The following is a 20,597-nucleotide window of genomic DNA, read 5'->3' as shown; positions in this document are numbered from 1 at the left end:
TCATATGTAACAGAAGAAGATCAATATCCCTACTTTCAAAGCCTAATTTAAAAAGCCCACATGCATAATTCATTTATTTATATTAATGTCTCTCTTCCCCTCTAGAGTGTAAACTCGTTTGGGCAAGGGACATGTATAACTCTGTTATATTGTACTTTCCCAAGTGTTTAGTATAATGTGCTGCACACAGAAAACACTCAAATACAACTGCTTGACTGATTGACTGATAGATAGAGAGAAACATAACTGAGAGCAAGGACCACATTTGGTTTTTCCTCTGAATTCTCTGGGGACTTTTTCAGGTTTGCACACAATAGGTAACTTTGTTTTATCTGTCCCTATCTTCACACCACATTCCAATGGCAAGTTCAATAAATTTCATATCTTGAATTCCCTCTTAAAGGGTCTACTGATTTCTTAATCATTAACCACTTACCACTAGGGAGATCTGATATCTCCACTTTTTGTCATAATTCAAGATTAGAGCACTGAAAGTCAGGAATTGCAGTCATGTTGATTGCTTGGGACATTACCTCCTTGTGCCTCCTTCCTTACTGACCCAGGAGCTTACTCAATTTCCAGTTTCTCTCTAGGGGTCCTGGACTCAGGGGCTGCAGCTAATCTGTGAGTTTAGAATCTTACTTAGAGGTCACAGATGAGAAGTGGAAAAACCCAAAATGTTGCTTTTTTGTCTGAAAATCCAGTAAATATATTAATATAAGAATTATTTGAGTGAGTTTGGAGGCATGACTAGTTATGTGGGAGCCTAAAATATTAATCCTTTCTGCAAAATACAACCTTCATGAATGTAAACTCTTCCTCTAGATTGTAAACTCCTCATGGTCAGGGAACATGTTTATTAAATGTGCTTTATTGTACTCTCCCAAGCATTTAGTATAGTGCTCTGTATACAGGAAGCACTCAATAAATGTGATTGATAGATTGACTGATTATCAACTAGGTAAGTCCCATAAGCCTCAATAGAGGGGAGTCTGGGGTGGTTTCTCAAAACTACTCAGTAGCCTTGAATAGTCCCAATCAGGAGGGAAAATGGGCACAATCTGTAAATTACTATGTTTTAAAGTCACCTTTCATGCTCACCTGAAATATCAGAGACACCTTCAGAGGATTGTTGAAACTGAGATCTACCAGTTTTCAGGATAGGACATAATATACCTACAAGGCAAAATGCAGAAATTGTCAATTATTTTGCTCATTAAACAACCACAATTAAAAAGTGCACTACTCAACAGGAAACCATTGCTGAATAGTTTCTAAATTGCAAGTAAGTTTTTAAAGAGTTTAACAAGAGGAAATTGGAGGAGGAGAAAAAGGAGGAGAAAGAGGAGGAGAAAGCTGAGGAGGACGAGGAACAACAGGAGGATGAAGAGGAGAAAGGGGAGGAGGAAGAGGAGGAGGAACAGGAGGAACAGGAGGAAGAGGGGGAGTAGGAGGAAGGGGGGTAGGAGAAAGAGTGGGACTAGGAAGAAGAGGAGGAGAAGGAGGAGGAAGATCCATCTCCCCCGATTAGACTGTAAGCCCGTCAAACGGCAGGGACTGTCTCTATCTGTTGCTGACTTGTTCATCCCAAGCGCTTAGTACAGTGCTCTGCACATAGTAAGCGCAAAATAAATACTATTGAATGAATGAATGAATGAGGAGGAACAGGAACGTGGGGAGGAGAAATAAGGAGAAGGAGGAGGAATAGGAGGGGTCAGAGCAAAAAGAAACCAATAAAGGAGAGGGAAGAGGAATAAAAGAGAAGGATTAACAGAGTCACAGATCACTTGAAAAGGTCTCTCAGGAGTAATTTGGATACCTCTTGAGGTAGAGTCATAGTTAATAATTATAATCCTAATTGTACCTAATCCTCATCATCTATGTGCTATAACAGTACTTTGCATACAGTAGGCACTTAGTAAATACTGTTGACTGATTGATGCTACAATATATAATTCAGAGTTCCTTTCTTGTGGGGCTAGTAAATCAGGTTGAAGATTACCAAAGAGTGTCAAATTACAGAATAAGCATTCTAGCTGCTTTACAAGCATCTATATTACCTTGGGAACAGAAGAGAGCCCCATTAGAGATATCCTTAAAGGAAATATGAACAGGATACTGGGGAATTGTTTGAAATGTTTAGAGACACCAGAAGAAAAAGAGTAATAACATATTAAGAAATCACTGATAATGCAAAATGGTTAGGAAGTGTCAAGTGACCAAAAGAGTCTCTACTTGCAGCATCTCCTCTAACAATGTTGCCTGTTGGTGGTCAGCTGGCTTCTGATTACTCTATCCTAGGACCACTGAACCTGCAGGGCAGTTAGCATGGCATAGTAGATGGAACACAGGCCTGGGAGTCAGAAGGTCATGGGTTCTAATCCTGAACAGCCACTTTTCTGCTGTGTGACCTTGGACAAGCCATTTCACTTCTCTGGGCCTTAGTTACCTCATCTGTAAAATGGAGAATGAGACTTTGAGCCCCAGGTGGGATAGGGACTGTGTCCAACCTGATTTCCTTTATCCAGCCCAGGGCTTACTACAGTGCCTGGCACATAGTAAGTGCTTAACAAATTCCACAATAATTATTACTATTATTATTATCATTATTAATATGAGACTCAGATCACCAGGGAAATTAAGAAATGATGGCCAGTGTGAAAAGTTTCCTGGTTTGGATTCTCCAGGAATAGGTGATATAGCTCCAGGGTAAAATCAGTCAGCTCCAGCAGATGCAAGAGGATATAGTTTTCATCAAAAAGATGCACTGGGAAATTTAAAAAATCTACATGAGCCACCAACAGGGAGAGGTTTTAGGGACTCTCATTTAGTAAGGCTCACTGTGCGCAGGAAACATGTCTACCAATTTTGTTCTACTGTATTATCCCAAGTGTTTAGTACAGTGCTCTGCATACAGTAAGTGTCAGTAAATATGATTGATTGATCGATTGATACGGCCACCACCAGCAAGATCCAGGGCACCATTCCTTTATCTCTGGAACTAGTATGGTATTCTGAGCTTTCAGCAAAAAGGTGGTATAGCAGAGAAAGAGGTCACAACATCCCCCAGAAGAAAGCGCTGACTAAATCCCCTCAAGCTAAATTCCAACTTGCAGGGTAAGATTGTGAGATTTCGCAAAGGTGTTAGGTAGACTCATTACTGGGGATCCTTAGTCCAAAATCTGTGTAATGTGGGCATCAGAATAGTGGGCATCACTATCGATCCATGATTCCAACCTACATTTGAGCAATCTCGTTACCCACCACCTCCTGCCTGATCAATAGCTACCAAAATGGTAAGATCATCTTTTCATGAGTGCTCAGCTGTTTTTTTTTCTTTTATGATATTAAACACTTACTTGTGCCAGGAACAGTACCAAATGCTGGGATATATACAGGTTAAGGAAGTTGGACACAATCCATGTCCCTTCATGGAGCTCACAGTTTTAATTCTCATTTTACAGATGAGGGAACGTAGGCACAGAGAAGTTAAGTGACTTGCCCAAGATCACACAGCAGGCAAGTGTCAGAGCTGGGATTAGCACCCAGGTCCTCTGATTTCTAGGACCATGCTTTAACTAGTAGACCATACTACTTCTCAAAAGAATCAACTATGTGGTGTAATTTGAACTTCCAATTCTGATTTCCTAATGTGCAATGTGAGATAACCAGAAGCACTATTTAATAGCATGTAAGTTCCTGGTGGGCAGGTTTGATGTCTAGCAACTCTGTACTTAGTACAGTGCTCTGCACACAGTAAGTGTTCTATAAATACCATTGATTGGTGGACTGTAGTCTCCCAAGTGCTTAGAACGTACAATGCTTTCCACATAGTAAACACTCAATAAATACGATTGAATGAATGAATGAATCTTCAACTAGGCTGCGGCATCCACTAGTGTTTACACAGTTATGTTAGTCTGTCTGCCAAATCAGCCATGGTTTATGAATTAACTTGAAAACCTGCATGCAGCCACAAAACAATTCCACCCACAATACTACTTATTGAAAATTCCACAGTATTACTCATTGAAAATTACACTGCCAGGCTCTCATTTCTCTCACCACTGATCCCTTCTTCACGTGCTCTAACCAGTTTGGACCTCCCTCCCCATTCACATCTGACAGACCACTGCTCTCCCCATCTTCAAATCCACTCTAAAAATTACATCTCCCTAAGGAAGCCTTTCCTGACTAATCTCTCATCTCGCCATCTTAGTTTCCCTCCTTATTTCACCACTTACGCTCTTGGTTTCGATGACAGCTGAGGACTTAGGTATTCACCCCACATTCCACCTCCACAGAACTTACTCTGGTGCTCTCCTGCTATCTGTAATCTATTTTATGTCCATTTCCCGAGATAGTTTGTAAACTCCTTGAGGGCAGGTTTCATATCTGCTTACTCTACCATAGTTTCACAAGCACTCAGTCCAGTGCTCTGCCCAGAGTAAGCATTTAATACCATTGATTGATTGATTAACTGCAAGGCTCTTCATATAGTATGTATGGTCCTGGTCAAGTGACAAAGTGACAAAAATAATTAAAGGATGGGAAATAGGTCCTAAGAAAGAAATTGGGATGCTTAACTTATTAAGGAGAAAGCTAAAGAAAGATTAAATAAAGTAGCAGTTGTGGCCTATTGGAAAGAGCATGAGATGGGAGCCAGAGGACCTGGGTTCTTATCCCAGCTCTGCTACTTGCCTACATATGACCTTGGGCAAGTAACAACTTCTGTGCCTCAGTTTCCTTATCTATCAAATGGGGATTCAATGCCTGTCCTCCCTCCTACTTAGACTATGAGCCACAGAACATAAAAATAGCAATAACATTATTTAAAATAATAATAATGGTGATGATAATGATTTACCAAGTATATGAAGGCTTTTTAAACAGTTAAATGTTAAACAGTTCCTTTCTGTGCCCAAAGAGAACTAAGATAGTGGGAATTGGTTCCAATTAAAATAGGTAAGATTTCAGTCAGATATTGAAAACAAACCAACAAAAAAACTTCTTGACCCTTAAAATCTTCAGGGTGATGAATATCGAGAGGCAACAAAGTCTCCATCCTTCAAAATCTTTAAGGAAGAAATAGGTAACCATTTTACAGGATGATTTAGCAGTCACTGGACTAGTCACCTGAGATCACATCTACCTATAATTCTAGAAGCTTTATGAATTTTTAAAAGCAGAATTTTGGGGTCTCTCTAATACAGTTAAATATCAAATTCATTCCAGTAAAATCTTGAAATTAAACCATCAGCATTCTGTCTATGTCTTTTACTATCTACTTAGAAGTTTTGCCTAAAGAAAATTCTTAAATATTAGCAGTTAATAACTGAAATATGTGAATTCCCAGGTGTTTTCACAGGCATATACTTTTATAAACGTTCACATTTCTAATGGGGGAAAACCTGCTTTAAAGTAGCCAGGACCATAATTTTTTCTGCATAGGGTAAAAATTCCAAATTCACATGTTTCTTAACAGTGTAGGTGGAAGTCTTCAAAAAATATCTTTACATGAGGCAACCTCTTCTAATTTTTATTATATTTGAGTTGAATCATTTCTTTTGTATTTTGTGTTGTATTTTTTCAAATGTTTTCCACTATTTAAGAACTGATACCTGCATTGAAGTTCAATTTTAGGAAAAATTCCTTAGAAGTTATGTAGTCTGTAATTTAATCTTATGACATGGTGGGAAGTCCCAACAAAACTGGTAAAATAAGACTCAAGGTAGAAGCTCAAGACGGGGACTTTCCAATGTCATTTCAGTGCTAAGGAGAAGGTCTGGCCTAAGGCCAATCTTGTAATATCATACATTGTATTTAAATTCTTCTAAGGGCTGAGCAACTACAGAACTGTTAGAAAGAAAGGCCAGAGGGGAGTAGGTTCTTAAAATCCTTTGAAAATGGCTGGCAGAAGGACTATAGGGAAGGAAGCACAGAATACAATCTGTAACCACCCTGGTACAAGCTCTGTTCTTGCTGCCACTGCCGGTGGTCTCCCAAACCCTGGCCTCATCCCCCTCAATCTATATAACCCCCTGGGGAACAGAGTTTTTCTCTTTGGCTCACATCTCTCTTCTCCTCAAAATCCTTCATTGGCTTCTGGGACTCTCCACCTCTAACAAAAACTCACAGTTGGCTCCAAACCTGTCCATCAGCTGGCCCACTTTTCCTCTATGATCTTTTTATTAATTATCCCATAACCCACTGCCTTTTTCCTTCTAGCAGTACCCTGCTCTCAATTCTCCTACCTCTAACCCCTAGCTCACAATGCACACCTTCTTGAAACTCCCTTTCTTTCCATATCAGAGGCCTCAGATCTCAACATTCAAATCCCTCCTAAAATCCCACCTCCTCCACCTATCTTTCCCCAGTTGATTTCCCAGTATTCTGAGCCGCATCATGCCTTCAGACAAATCTAGCACTTATAAGCTTGTTTAGACCCTACTTGGTATTCATGAATACATGTGTTCTCATTTATTTTGACAATTCAAGTCGGAGTAGGAGTAGTAGTCATAATAGTAGTAGTAATCATATTTATAAGTGTCTGTGTGCAGAGCACTACTGAGTGCTGGAAAAAAATACACAAGTGGGAATTAAAAAGCCTCCCTGTCCTTCTTGGGACTCACAGTCTAAGTGTTTTAAGTGGAGTAAAGAGAGTGGAGAGAGACTCCCAAAATGAGTGATGAAAGCAGTGTGACCCAGTAGAAAGAGTATGGGACCTGAGTTGTAATCCATGTTCTGCCATGTAAAAATAACAATGGAATTTGTTAAGCACTTACTATGCATCAGGCACTTTACTAAGCGCCGGGGTGGATATGAGCAAATCAGTTTGGACACAGTCCCTGTCCAATGGGGACTCACAGTCTCAATCCCCGTTTTGCAGATGAGGTAACTGAGGCACAGAGAAGTGATGTGACTTGCTCAAAGTCACACAGCAGACAAGTGTCAGTGTCACTTGCCTATCATGACAAGTGTCACTTGTTGGCTATGTGATCTTGGTAAGTCAGTTAACTTTTTTGTTCTTTAGTCACTTCATTTGTAAAATGGAGATTAAATCCTTCTCCCTCCAATTTAGACTGTGAGCCTCATGTGGGACAAGGACTACGTCCAACATGACTATCTTGTATCTACCCTGGCACTTAGAACAGTATTTGAAACATAGGAAGTACTTAACAAATACCATAGAAAAGAAACAATAAAACCCAACACAAGACAAAGACAAAGACAAGACCCTAGACAAAATATGCTCCAAGTCTCACTAGTGATGGAAGTGTCTCAGAACATGCAAGAGCAATCGAGGAGCAGGGACCCTTGGTGGAAGGTTATAAATATTTGTACGTTTGTCTCCTTCATTAGAGTGTAACATCCTTGTGGGCAGGATGTGTCACTTTTTAATTCTAGACTTCCTGAATATCTGATACAATGCAACACACCACATGGGTGCTTAATAAATGCAGCTACTACTACTAGAAACCTATAGTGTGATGGAATTGTTTTCACCTATTTCTCATAAGCTTATTAGGACAGTCTAAGAGGGAAATGGTTCCTCTGACAACTGTGAGAAAGCCCCATCCTCTTGGCGGGATGGAAACCAACTTGTCTTGTGAAGAGGAAGTATGTCAGGCTAAAGTTTTGGTGTAGTGCGCAATCAATCAATACATCAATCAATCATATTTACTGAGCACTTACCGGGAGCAGCGGACCGTACAAAGCACTTGGGAGAGTAGAACACAACAAAATATCAAACACATTCCTTGCCCAGAATGAGCTTACTGACTAGACGGGCGGACAGACATGAATATAAAAATAAATTACAGATATGTACATAAGTTCTGTGGGACTGGGGATGGGGTGGCTGGGTGGTGAATAAAGGAAGCAAGTCAGGGTGACATAGAAGGGAGTGGGAAAAGATGAAATAAGGACTTAATCAGGGAAGGCCTCTTGGAGGAGATTCATTCATTCATTCCTTCATTCATTCAATAGTATTTATTGAGTGCAGAGCACTGTACTAAGCACTTCGAATGTACAATTTGGCAAGAAATAGAGACAATCCCTGCCCAGTGACGGGCTCACAGTCTAATCGGGGGAAAGCCTTCAGATGAGCCTTCAGTAAGGCTTTCAAGGTGGGAGACAATTTGTCAGTTGAATATGAAAAGGAAAGGTGTTCCAGGACAGAGGCAGGAGTGGGCAAGAGGTCAGCAATGAGATAGAGGAGATCAAGGAACAATAAGTAGGTTGGCATTAGTGGAGCAAAGTGTGCCTGCCAGCTTTCCTAAAATTCCATTCTAGGACGTTAAGTATTTCTCTCTGGTTAAGCTATACCTGGGGTATGAGGGAAGCTATGTGTTATTTTGGGGTTATTTTAGACTAAATCGTTTTTCTGTCTACTTCTGCAAGCAAAGCCTTTATAGGCAACTTTGTTGTCTAAACATAATGTGTCTGAATTCTGTTAATCAGATCACCAAGCTTGGCTTTTGCAATTTTGAACACAGTGGCTTTAAATTTGACCTTTGAAACCTTGTCTTGTATTTTGTATTGTTACCCTTTCCAAGAAATAGTGCCAATTAAAACCCAACTTTGGTCATTGTCTTTTTTGGGAATCTGGTTCAGCACTGACTGGAGACTGTAATTGCTTTGGATCATTCTAATTGTTAATTTTGGTCCTAGTTTGGGGTTATACAGCTAAGAGGACCCAATTTCAATCTCTTGAAGCAAGAATTTCTGAATCTAATATTGAGAACAATCTAAAAGTGATAAAATATGTGAGTTGAAAATTTAGGGTTCAACCTTTTCCCAATAATAATCTCTAAAGTATTCTCTAAGTTTTCATTGCTATAAAATTGACAGAAATGTCACATCTTTAGAGAAATAACCAATGACCAACAAATTAATGGTCATAAAGTACAATTTAAATTAAAATAAAACTTTAAATTTGAATAATATTAAGAAAAACTACAAAACCTTAATACAAGTTCTTAAGTGTAGATTGGGAAGCAAAAGCAATGACAGGAAGCATTCAACATAATTTAGACATTTCCATCCCTTTGTGTAAATATTAGTACATTCCTTTGGAGTGCAAAGTAAACTGTCATTTACTCTTTACAAAGATGTTACTTTTACCAGAGATATCTTTGAGGCATAAGCTATATACAGTGCATAAATATTTACATATGTATATATATGTGTGCATATATATGTATATATACACACACACACACATATATGTACATTAATCATTGTCTAAAAGATTTGATCCTTACTGGAGTGATTTTTGGAGGGAGCACAGAAAACAAGAAATGATTCTTTTTTTAAAAGGGATAAGGAATATATTTCTTCACAGTCTCTGCCTTCAAAAACAATTTCCAATTGATTTAAAACTAAGGATCTCTGAATTTATATTGCTAGAAGTGCTCACATTAAGTGAACAAGCTTGGCTCCAACATTTCCATGTCTCTATAAATATGTTCCTAGCTTCCCATTTATATTCTCTACATTCTATCAACACTCTAAAAACTTTTTTCTTTTACTGTTCTGATTTCTTTTGAACCAACTCATGCACCCAAAGTCTCACAGTTAATATTACATTAAACAAATCTTACCCTCACGTCTCCTAAATGATTCAGAACCTACCCTTGTGGTCCTTCTCCAAAAGCACAGATCCTTAATAGATTAAAATTAAAATCACCATTTTCTTAATTGGGATCCAGTAAGGTAGCTAAAACACAGGCCTCTGGTGAAGGATTTAGGAAATTGGGATGTTTTCCAGGTTTCCATATTGCATGGAATAATTATTTATATCACCAAACCCATCACCACTTGAAAAAGGAGGATAATATTCCTTGCCACATAGCTCTTAGGTGAGCATTAATGAGCTTGATTTTAAGAGGCATAAAAATTCAGCTATATAGTGATTGCCTAAGGCAGAGTGTTGAAAACACATGCAAATCACTTCAGTTCTAATTTTCGAGTCCTTTGTTCCATATAGTCTCATGCACCTGACATTACATGCCCTTCAAAATATGGAGGAATTGATTCATGTTCAATAGGTGTGTTAAGAAGTACCATATTAATTGGTTGAATAGGCCCCAAATGTTTTGAAGATCAGCAATCTATTTTCAGAAGTGCATGGATAACCTCTACTCATTTCAGTGTTCAGTATTTGAAGGCAGGATTTTTCCTGCATCCCTAGCATTAGAGCCTCTCACTTATGTCAGTAGCATCACATAGCTAAGTTTATTGCAATTCATACATAATTCGCCTGCACTAAATTGACTATGAAGAAATTTAAATTGCTGAGGAATGTGTCATCCTCTTCAAAGTGGAAAAGTGCTTGATACCATTTACAGGGTGTGTCTGCGCCCATGGCTGTCAAATAAGTAAGCTATTTAATAGGCAATAATTGGTTGTTTGACATCTGTGAAGGAGAATTCTCTAACCACCCTGGTGCCATTTAGCAACCACTTGATCTAGATGACTAAAATACTTCATGCACTTCTCAAGGGGACTGGCTTACCAACTAATAATGATAATAATAATAATTTTGGTATTTGTTAAGCGCTTACTATGTGCAGAGCACTGTTCTAAGTGCTGGGGTAGATACAGGGTAATCATATTGTCCCATGTGAGGCTCACAGTCTTAATCCCCATTTAACAGATGAGGTAACTGAGGCCCAGAGAAGTTAAGTGATTTGCCCACAGTCATACAGCTGACAAGTGGCAGAGCCGGCATTCGAACCCATGACCTCTGACTTCCAAGCCCGTGCTCTTTCCACTGAGCCACGCTGCTTCTAATGCCAGCAGGGAACGGCATGTACACTTAAGTTAGTCCTTTTTCTAACCATTTTTTTCCAATGTCTGCAGATTTCTCTGTCTCACTATGCTTCCCAGAGTGTCCAGGGCCATTCATATTTTTATCAGCAGAACAACAAGTGTGAGAGGAATCAATATGCAAAGGCGACATAATTCCTGCCTAGTAATTGTTTTCAAGTGTCACTGTAATTTCTCTTTAAGTCTGTCCTATTGGAAATCTTCTATCAGCACACTTCATTCTCTACATTCTATCAACACTCTTTTAAAACAAAACTTTTTTCTCTCATTCATTCATTCATTCATTCATTCATTCATTCATTCACTCAATCATATTTATTTAGTGCTTACTGTGTGCAGAGCACCATACTAAGCGCTTGGAATGTACAATTTGGCAACAGATAGAGACAATCCCTACCCAACAATGGGCTCACAGACTAGAATTGTTCTGATTTCTTTTGTACCAACTCCTATACCCAAAGTCTCACAATTAATATTATATTTAACAAACATTACCTCTCCTATGGTTCTGAATCTACCCTTAGGCTTTTCTCCGAATGCATGGATCCTGCATAAAGTCCCTAACTACTCTTTTATTCTGTCCTACTGGAGGTCCTCTATCAGCTCATTGCTAACAATGCCCATGTTGCAGTATTTGTTTGTAGATTAGATCATTAGTATGAGCAGCAGCTTCTTCAGGCATGTAATTATTATTTTGCATTCTTGCTTATAAATAGATTGATATGACAGCCTCAGGAATTCTTGTATTAAAAGTTACGTCAATTCCTATCAGAGCAAAGAAGAGCCTAGTAGGTCTTTTGAATTGTTGCTAGAAGCCCTAGAACTTTATGCATACTGCAGTTGTTACAATGCCCTGACTATTATCTGAACATTCAATGATAGAAAAAAAATCTGAAACTGAAAAAGTATTTGAGAAGCAAAAGAGCACAAATAATGGGCTCAGGCATTCTTAATTATAGGTGAAAAAATGACCATATTTTTCTAAAGCAAAATGTATAGAGTCAGTGATCCAAACACACAAGGGCAGGAAAAAGAGGGAGGAAAAAAGGGGAAACTGGAAAGGGAAGCAGAGCCATGCAGTAAAGGACAGATCCACAAACACACAAATTCACTAAGAGTTTGATATGCAGCTTAGTATAGTCAGGACTGATTAGCAGTAGCCAAGAACAATCACCACAGTCACACTGGCTGGCAAAATTACCACTGTGACTACCAAGCATTAAGCTCAAGGTAGTATTTCTTTGATATTCCAGGAAATTAATGGATGGCCATGGTGGTTGCATAAGATTGTCTTCTCCTCTGCAATTGCTCAGGCCTGTTCTTGGATTCTTAGAGTTCTCACTGTCATCATGATCATTCAGGCTAAATGGGGAACCAGCAGGTGATAAGAGTAGGAAGCAAAATGCAGAGTGTCCCATCAAATCAGGACAGTTGGACATTCTAATGATATAAAAATGCAAATGGTTCTAATAGTTTGGGCATGAATAGAGAATATCCGAATCTTAAAAAGGAAACCTTGGGTTTATAGTGTTTCTGCCCAGAAGGGTCACATTGGGGTTATTTTTATACATTCCTTCTTAACAAGAAGTGCTGTATTTTCCATTGAAATACAACAAACAAACATTTGGAAAATCCATTTTTCAGTGAATTCCAATTGTTCTATGATAGGAACAAATTTAGCAGAGAGGCAGCAGAGGGAGCAGAGGGAAAAGGGGAAGCTCATTCTGGGAAGGCTTCTCGGAGGAGGTGAGCTCTCAGTAAGGCTTTGAAGAGGGGAAGAGAGTTAGTTTGGCGGAGGTGAGGAAGGAGGGCATTCCAGGACAGCGGGAGGACATGGCCCAGGGGTCGACGGTGGGATAGGCAAGAAAGGGGAACTGTGAGGAGGTGGGCAGCAGAGGAGCGGAGCATGCGGGGTGGGGAGTAGAAAGAGAGAAGGGAGGAGAGGTAGGAGGGGCCAAGATGATGGAGAGCCTTAAAGCCTAGAGTGAGAAGTTTTTGTTTCGTGTGGAGGTCAATAGGCAACCACTGGAGGTTTTTAAGTAGGGGAGTGACATGCCCAGAAAGTTTCTGCAGGAACATGAGCCAGGCAGCGGAATGAAGAATAGACTGGAGCGGGGAGAGACAGGAGGAAGGGAGATCAGAGAGAAGGCTGACACAATAATCCAGCCGGGATATTATGAGAGCTTGTACCAGTAAGATAGCCGTTTGGGTGGAGAGGAAAGGGCGGATCTTGGCAATATTATAAAGGTGAGACCGGCAGGTCTTAGTAACGGATTGGATGTGTGGGTGAATGAGAAAGTCGAGTCAAAGAAGGCACCAAAGTTGAGGGCCTGAGAGACAGGAAGGATGCCGCAGTCATAATCCCTATTTTACAGATGAGGTAACTAAGGCACAGAGAAGTTAAGTGACTTGCCCAAAGTCACACAGTTGTTAAGTAGTGGAGCCGGGATTGGAACTCATGACCTCTGACTCCCAAGCCCGTGCTCTTTCTGCTAAACCACGCTGCTTCTAGATCTAGATCAGATCAGTACCATAATGGGCAGGGAACGTATCTGATAATTCTTTTGTACTGTACTCTCCCAAGCACTGCAAATAGTAAGTGCTCAATAAATATGATTTATTGATTGATTGATCCAACTGTGGGCCTAGAGTGGCTAAAAGGTGGGTGAAGGAACCATGTCCTACTTGACATCTATGTTTGTTGTTTGCTGACCTATCACCTAATGTCTCTAGACTGTAATCTCCTAAAGGTAGAAAACGTGTCTACCAACTCTGTTGTATTGTATACTTCCAACTGCTTAGTACAGCACTCTGAACACAATAAGCACTCAATAAATATCATTGACTTATTGATATTTAACTTTTCCCCATCTATACCCCTAAATTTCCCTCTAAGTTACCCATTATATCACCTCTCATTTATGAATATATTCAAATCCCTCTTAAGCTTCCAAATATTTTCAGCCTGTGCAAACCTCCCATACTTACCAAATGCTCTGTGAAGCATTTCTTCTTGTTTGATTTGAACTGATCACGCTCAATATTCAAACAGCTACCCTTCTTCTTGGTTTTAGGTTTGATGAACACTCCTCTAGACTGTATGCTGTAAGATTATTGTGCTCAGGAAACGTGTCTACCAACTCTGTTATATTGTATTCTCCCAAGTGCTTAGTCCAGTGCTCTGCTGAATAAATAGCATTAACTGATGAACAAGAATTACATGTTCATCTTGTGTCTCCTTCATGATTTTTTCTATGATCATGTCCCTTCTAAGCCTTCCTCTTTCTAGGCTGAAGAGTCCTAATCGTCCATATTTCTCCACTCCTCAAGAACCTCCAATGGTTGCCCATCCAACTCTGCATTAAAGAGAAACTCCATACTATCGGCTTTAAAGCACTCAAGGATCTTGCCTCCTCCTACTTCCTCTCGCTACTCTCCTACTACAATGTGGCTCGCACACTTCGCTCCTCTAAAGCCAATCGACTCACTTTCCTTGGTCTTGTCTATCTCACCATCGATGTCTTGCCTATATCCTGCCTCTAGCCTGGAATGCCTTCCTTCATCATATCTGACAATTACTCTCCCCAACTTCAAAACCTTATTAAAGGCACATCTCCTCCAAGAGGCCTTCCCTGACTAAGCCCTCATTTCCTCTTTGCTTTCTCTCTTTTGTGTCACCCTGACTTTCTCCCTTTATTCACCACCCTCCACCTCAGCTCTACAACACTTATGTATATATTTGAAATTTATTTATTTTAATCTGTCTCTCCTCTAGACTGTAAGCTCATTGTGGGCAAGGAATATGTGTCTTATTTCTATGCTGAACTCTCCCAAGTTCTTAGTATAGTGCTCTGCACACAATAATGCTCAATAAATATGATGGTCATCCCTGAGCATCTTGCTTATCTTCCTTGAGCTCAATTATGTCCTTCCTAAAATGCAACAGTTCGAACTACAAGCAGTATTCTATTGTTTCTGATAGGGGTAAAACTAGGAGTTTTGTTTGTTTCCCATTCCCTCCTGATAATGAGCAGCATTAAATAGATCTTCTAGGTTTCCGCTACAAACTGAACTGATGATTTATGACTACCAGCAACAGTGATGCCAAGATCTTTAACACGAGTCACTACAACCTATCTCCTCAACTCCAATTTGATCCAATTCCTCTGACCTCACTGCTGAAAAACAATTTGAGTGTGGGAATCTGTCTGACATATTCCTCTGTAAAAACCAAACAAACAAAAAAAAAAACTCAGTTTCTTGGCTATCTCCTTTTCGTTCCTTAGTACCCCTTTAAACCCAAGATCATCCACTGATCAAGCAGTCCAATACGTCTCTAGCAAGCTTCCTGCTTTTGATATATTTGAAGAATCTTTTGTTATTAGCTTCCTCTTGAAAAGTGCTTCTCAAACTACCTTTGGTTTGACTTCCATTGTATTTTTATTTCTATTGTACTCTGCCAAAAACTTAACTTAGTACAATGTTCTCCATTACATTTCTTATTTGGACCTAACCTAATTATAGTGATATTTATTAAATGCTTTCTCTCTCCTGAGCACTGTACTAAGTGCAGGGGTAGATACAGATCATGCACAGTCCCTGTCCCACATAGGCAGTCACCATCTAAGATTCAGGAAGAACAGAAATTTAATCCCCATTTTACAGATGTGGAAACTGAGGCACAGAGAAGTTAAGTGACTTATCTAAGGCCACACAGCAGGCACGTGGTAAAGGCAGGATTAGAACTCAGGTCCCCTGACACCTGGATCACTGCCCTTTCCGGCAGGCCACACTATCACTTCATCAGAGACTTCCCTGTTCTCCTCACTTCGTTTTTAAAGGATCATTTACTTTCATTCAGATAAACCCTTTTATCCTGCTCATTAGCCAGTGAAAGGTGGTTTCATTTTATCCCTACCCTTTGTTGTTACTTTTAGGGTGATTTTGTTTTGAAGTCTTTTTATATACATAATGTAACCACAACTATAGGTCCAGAATTGATTTACAGTCACATATGCACTCATGGTTGGAATTCTTCATCAATGGCATCTTCTTCTTTGCTCATGCTCCGCCACTTGTCAGCTATGTGACTTTGGACAAATCACTTCATTTCTTTGTGCCTCAGTTACCTCATCTGTATAATGGAGATTCAGACTGTGAACCCCACATGGGATGATGTGATTACCTTGTATCTATTCCAGTGCTTAGAAGAGTGCTTGGCACATAGTAAGCACTTTAAAAATACCATCAATATTATTATTATTGTTATTCAGATACAAAGGACATTGAGAAATATGTATCACAATATGACTTAAAGCTGAGCCTTTTTTAAAAATTCAAAAGTAAATCCATGTTTCAGTGGCATACTTGTTGTGCCCATATGAGAAAAGATAATTTAAAGATAATTTTGCTGTCAAATACTCCATTTTTAACTCAGAACTGTGTGAAGCCTACCAAAGTTTCAATGTGAATTTAACACATTTTTCTTATAGTATTTGTTAAGCACTTACTCTATGCCAGGCACTAATAATAATAATGTTTTTTGTTAAGCGCTTACTGTGTGTCAAGCATTGTTCTAAGCACTGGAGTAGATACAGTGTTATCGGGTTGGACACAGTCCCTGTCCCTCATAGAGCTCACCATCTCACTGCACATTTTACAAATGAGGAAACTGAGGCCCGGATAAGTGAAGTGACTTGCCCAAGGTCACAGCATACAGGAGCAGCATTAGAACCCACAACCTTCTGACTCCCAGGTCTCTACTAGAAAATGCTGCTTCTCTACTGATGGATATTGTGTTATGCCAATAGGACCAGTGTTTCTGGAGCCAGGGATCTAGTTCAGACGCTGAGTCCACCATGAAAATATTATGTGAGCCCATCCACCTGTTCATCAGACCACATTTCAAGCTATTTCATTTCTCAGTCTTGTATTCCTACCCAGCTGCCTTGACAGGAGACTCTCAAGGCAGTCTTGACTGTACAAGCAGACCAGCATCAGAGTGAAGGAGGAAACAGATTACATTCATCACCCCCAAGCTACGGCTGCAATTGGACCAAACCATCTTGGAAGCAGGTCGAGGAAGAAATCATATGGAAAAACATATTCCACTGAACTCATTCAATTTTTCAGTCTTTTGCAAAGAACTATGACTAAATGTTTTAGTATTAAATTCCCTTAATTCTAGCTGCCCAGTGAGCTAAATATTGATTGCAATGTTTCGACGCAGGATCTGGGAAATTTTTCCACTCTGCCATTGCCTTTTCCCCTCTAAAGACGTAATCAAAGCTCAACTACTAAGGGGCTAAATCATTTGATGCACGGATTACTTTCTCTTGCCGCCTAACTTTTGGTCTTTTCACTTATGCGAATCTGTTTGTAATTTACGAGTAGGCAAAGAAAATAATCAAAAAGGTCAATTTTCTACTCATTAATAATGCCAATATAAGGTTTGGTTGGAAAGGAATTAAAGCTATTGGAAAAGACACTACTTTAGATTTCTTTTATCTATGTTCTCCTCATTTCCCCTTCTTCCTCCAATAGGTCAGAGATGACAGTATGTTAAGAGTTCATTTCCAGATAGTTGGAGAAATAGAAATCCATTATTGTTCCAGAATCCATAAGTTTCAGATTAGATCTTAAGCACAACTTTCCAAATTAAATTACACTAGCTAGTACAACTGAATTATAGCTGCAATAAGCAAAGAATCAAGGAAAAGAAAATTCTCAACTGAACCAAGATTTAAAAATCCTAACATGTTTTGATTTTTTCTGAAGCCTCTCAACACTGAGAGTGTATTCCTAATAATCATTAAATAAACAACTCAAGTGAAGTAAAGTAATTAAATGGTACAACTTATCCTTCGTATATTTAGGTTTAACAGACAGCTGTTGACAACTTCACAAGCTCCAAAGCTGAAACCCTAGACTCTCCTTAGGTTTGTTATATCTTATTTTTAGAAGTAATCACTTCCCTCCGGTAAATGAGTTGGTGAGTATAATAGCAGTTCTGTACAAGAGAAAACCAAATGAAGGTCTCACTGTGAATGAAAATATATTAACACAGAGAGGGTTTGGGTAGGCTGCCCTGTCCAGACCCAGCAGAACCAGCCACTTTCATCAACCTTTCTCTTTGACATTCCTCACATTATGCCAATTAATACAAAGCTAACCTTAATGGAGTTAAGGCACTTGCAAGGTTCATCTAAAATGATAACCTTCAGTGAGAGCTTGTTTCTCCCTCCTCCCAGTATTAATAACCAATAAAAATAATTAACCTTCCAGATAATTAGCTTTGGGGACTATATATTATTAATTCTCCTTTTGCACCACATAGCGTTAGTAGTCTTTGGCAGCTCCTTTTATTTGTTTTAATTTTTCTTCTTAGTCTCACGATCTTCCTGAAGCTTTTAATCAAAAGAAACCACCCTTTCTCGATCATCATGTTTCGGACAACAGTAGGAGTCCAATGTCATCTGAACTTGCGCTTCAGCATTCTTAAAACACACCCTCTGTCTGCTCTGCTTTTGGGTACCCCATTTAGAGAAGAGGCATGGTGTAGTGGATAGAACATGGGAGGTCATGGGTTCTAATTCTGACTCCACCACTTGTCTGCTTTGTGACCTTAGACAAATCACTTCACTGTTCTGTGCCTCAGTCACCTCATCTGTAAATGGATATTGAGACTGTGAGCCCCACATGGGACAGGGACTGCATCCAACCTGATTTGCTTGTATCCACCCCATGTTTAGTACAGTGCCTGGCACACAGTAAGTGCTTAACAAATCTCACCACTATTATTATTACCCTTTAGCAGATGTTTGGGACTCTGAGAGGATATATTTACAAGTATCTCTATGTCTTCCTGTGAGGGACTCCAGAGAGCAGTTATCCTGAATAATCATGTCTAGGACTTTCAGAGATGCTCATATCCTGTTGATGTGGAAGAGTTCCTTGGAGGGGTCAGTAAAGTATCCTAACATCAACATCCAGGTACCTCATAACATCCTTCACTTTGGCTTGTAAAAATAAACTAAATAAAACTGGACTGACTATAAACCATTTTCATCCCAGGTCGAGTCACACCAACTAGGATAGTGACAAACTTCTCAAGAAAGGGCTAGACTACTGTGTCAGCCTTCTCTCTGACCTCCCTTCCTCCTCTCTCACCCTGCTCCAGTCTACTCTTCACTCTGCTGCCCGGCTCATCTTCCTGCAGAAATGATCTGGGCATGTCACTCCCCTTCTTAAACAACTCCAGTGGTTGCCTATCAACCTCCGCTCCAAACAAAAACTCCTCACTCTAGGCTTCAAGGCTCTCCATCACCTTGCCCCTTCCTACCTCTCCTCCCTTCTCTCTTTCTACTGCCCACCCTGCACGCTCCGCTCCTCTGCCGCCCACCTCCTCACCGTCCCTCGGTCTCGCCTATCCTGCCGTCGACCCCTGGGCCACGTCCTCCCGCGGTCCTGGAACGCCCTCCCTCCTCACCTCCGCCAAACTGATTCTCTTCCCCTCTTCAAAACCCTACTTAAAACTCACCTCCTCCAAGAGGCCTTCCCAGACTGAGCTCTTCTTCTCCCTCTACTTCCTCTACCACCCCCCCTCACCTCTCCGCAGCTTAACCCTCTTTTCCCCCCTTTCCCTCTGCTCCTCCCCCTCTCCCTTCTCATTCCCTCAGCACTTTACTCGTCCACTCAACTGTATATATTTTCATTACCCTATTTATTTTGTTAATGAAATGTACATCGCCTCGATTCTATTTAGTTGCCATTGTTTTTATGAGATGTTCTTCCCCTTGACTCTATTTATTGCCATTGTTCTTGTCTGTCCGTCTCCCCCGATTAGACTGTAAGCCCGTCAAACGGCAGGGACTGTCTCTATCTGTTGCCGACTTGTTCATTCCAAGCGCTTAGTACAGTGCTCTGCACATAGTAAGCGCTCAATAAATACTATTGAATGAAATACTATTGAATACTTTGTAATTGCCAGAGTTCAGGTCTACTAATGGAATCAAAGAATTTTGAAGGAACACAGTAAAGAGTCCTGAGGTCTTAGTATTGCCATGTCCCCACTGTAATTTAATCTATGTCTCCACTTACTTGATTGAAAGCCTTTTAGGAGCAGGGATCATGTTTTTTAACTCTATTGTATTCTGCTCTCCCAAATGCTTAGTACTGTGCTCTGCACACAGCAGGCACTCAATAAATACCATACATAGTGCAGGCACTCAATAAATACCATTGTTTGATGGATTGTTCCCTGAATTTTTCCTGAAAATACTAAGAAGATGAAGTCCCCTGCCACACTGTGGCCACAGTTACATTGCAATCTCGATAACACATGACTTGTAACATTTTTCAGCAGTCAGTCCAGAGGAATTCTGGCTAGGATGTTGCCAAAAATGGAAAGCAATAAAATGCCATGTGAGTTACCAATCCGCTCCTTCACCGTTTTTTGCAAATGTGGTAAAGGTGGTGATAAATCCTGTGGAATCTTTGGGGTCATAGTCTACATTTTGAGAAAAAAAAAAACCTTGTGTAAATATTTCTGCAGTTCACTACTTCCATTCTGGTAGGTTATGGTTATTGCTCGCATCTCCTCCTGCCTCTAGGACGTCTCCACCTGGATGTCTGCTTGCCACCTAAAACTCAACATCCCCCTACCCTCTGCACTTAGCCCTTCCCCTCAGCACTGTGGTCATCTGCATATATTATTATCCTATTTATTTTGTTTATGATATGTACATCTCCTTGATTCTATTTAT

At 40.0% G+C, this 20,597-nt stretch overlaps 1 protein-coding gene across 3 annotated transcripts in view; it reads right to left on the bottom strand.

Moving 5' to 3' along the window:
* The window catches only part of COL19A1 (collagen type XIX alpha 1 chain), a 340,279-nt gene that overhangs the window by 307,440 nt on the left and 12,242 nt on the right, over positions 1 to 20,597 (bottom strand). For all 3 annotated transcript variants that reach the window (XM_029066938.1, XM_029066939.2, XM_029066941.2), the window contains exon 3: positions 1,102 to 1,176. In XM_029066938.1, coding sequence (XP_028922771.1) covers positions 1,102 to 1,176 — 75 coding nt within the window. The remainder of the gene's footprint in view (positions 1 to 1,101; positions 1,177 to 20,597) is intronic.

The sequence above is a fragment of the Ornithorhynchus anatinus genome, chromosome 1 (assembly GCF_004115215.2).
Source record: "Ornithorhynchus anatinus isolate Pmale09 chromosome 1, mOrnAna1.pri.v4, whole genome shotgun sequence".
In the NCBI taxonomy this organism is placed as follows: domain Eukaryota; kingdom Metazoa; phylum Chordata; class Mammalia; order Monotremata; family Ornithorhynchidae; genus Ornithorhynchus; species Ornithorhynchus anatinus.
Note: the sequence above shows the minus strand (reverse complement) of the source record. Positions and strands in the feature narration are given on the sequence as shown.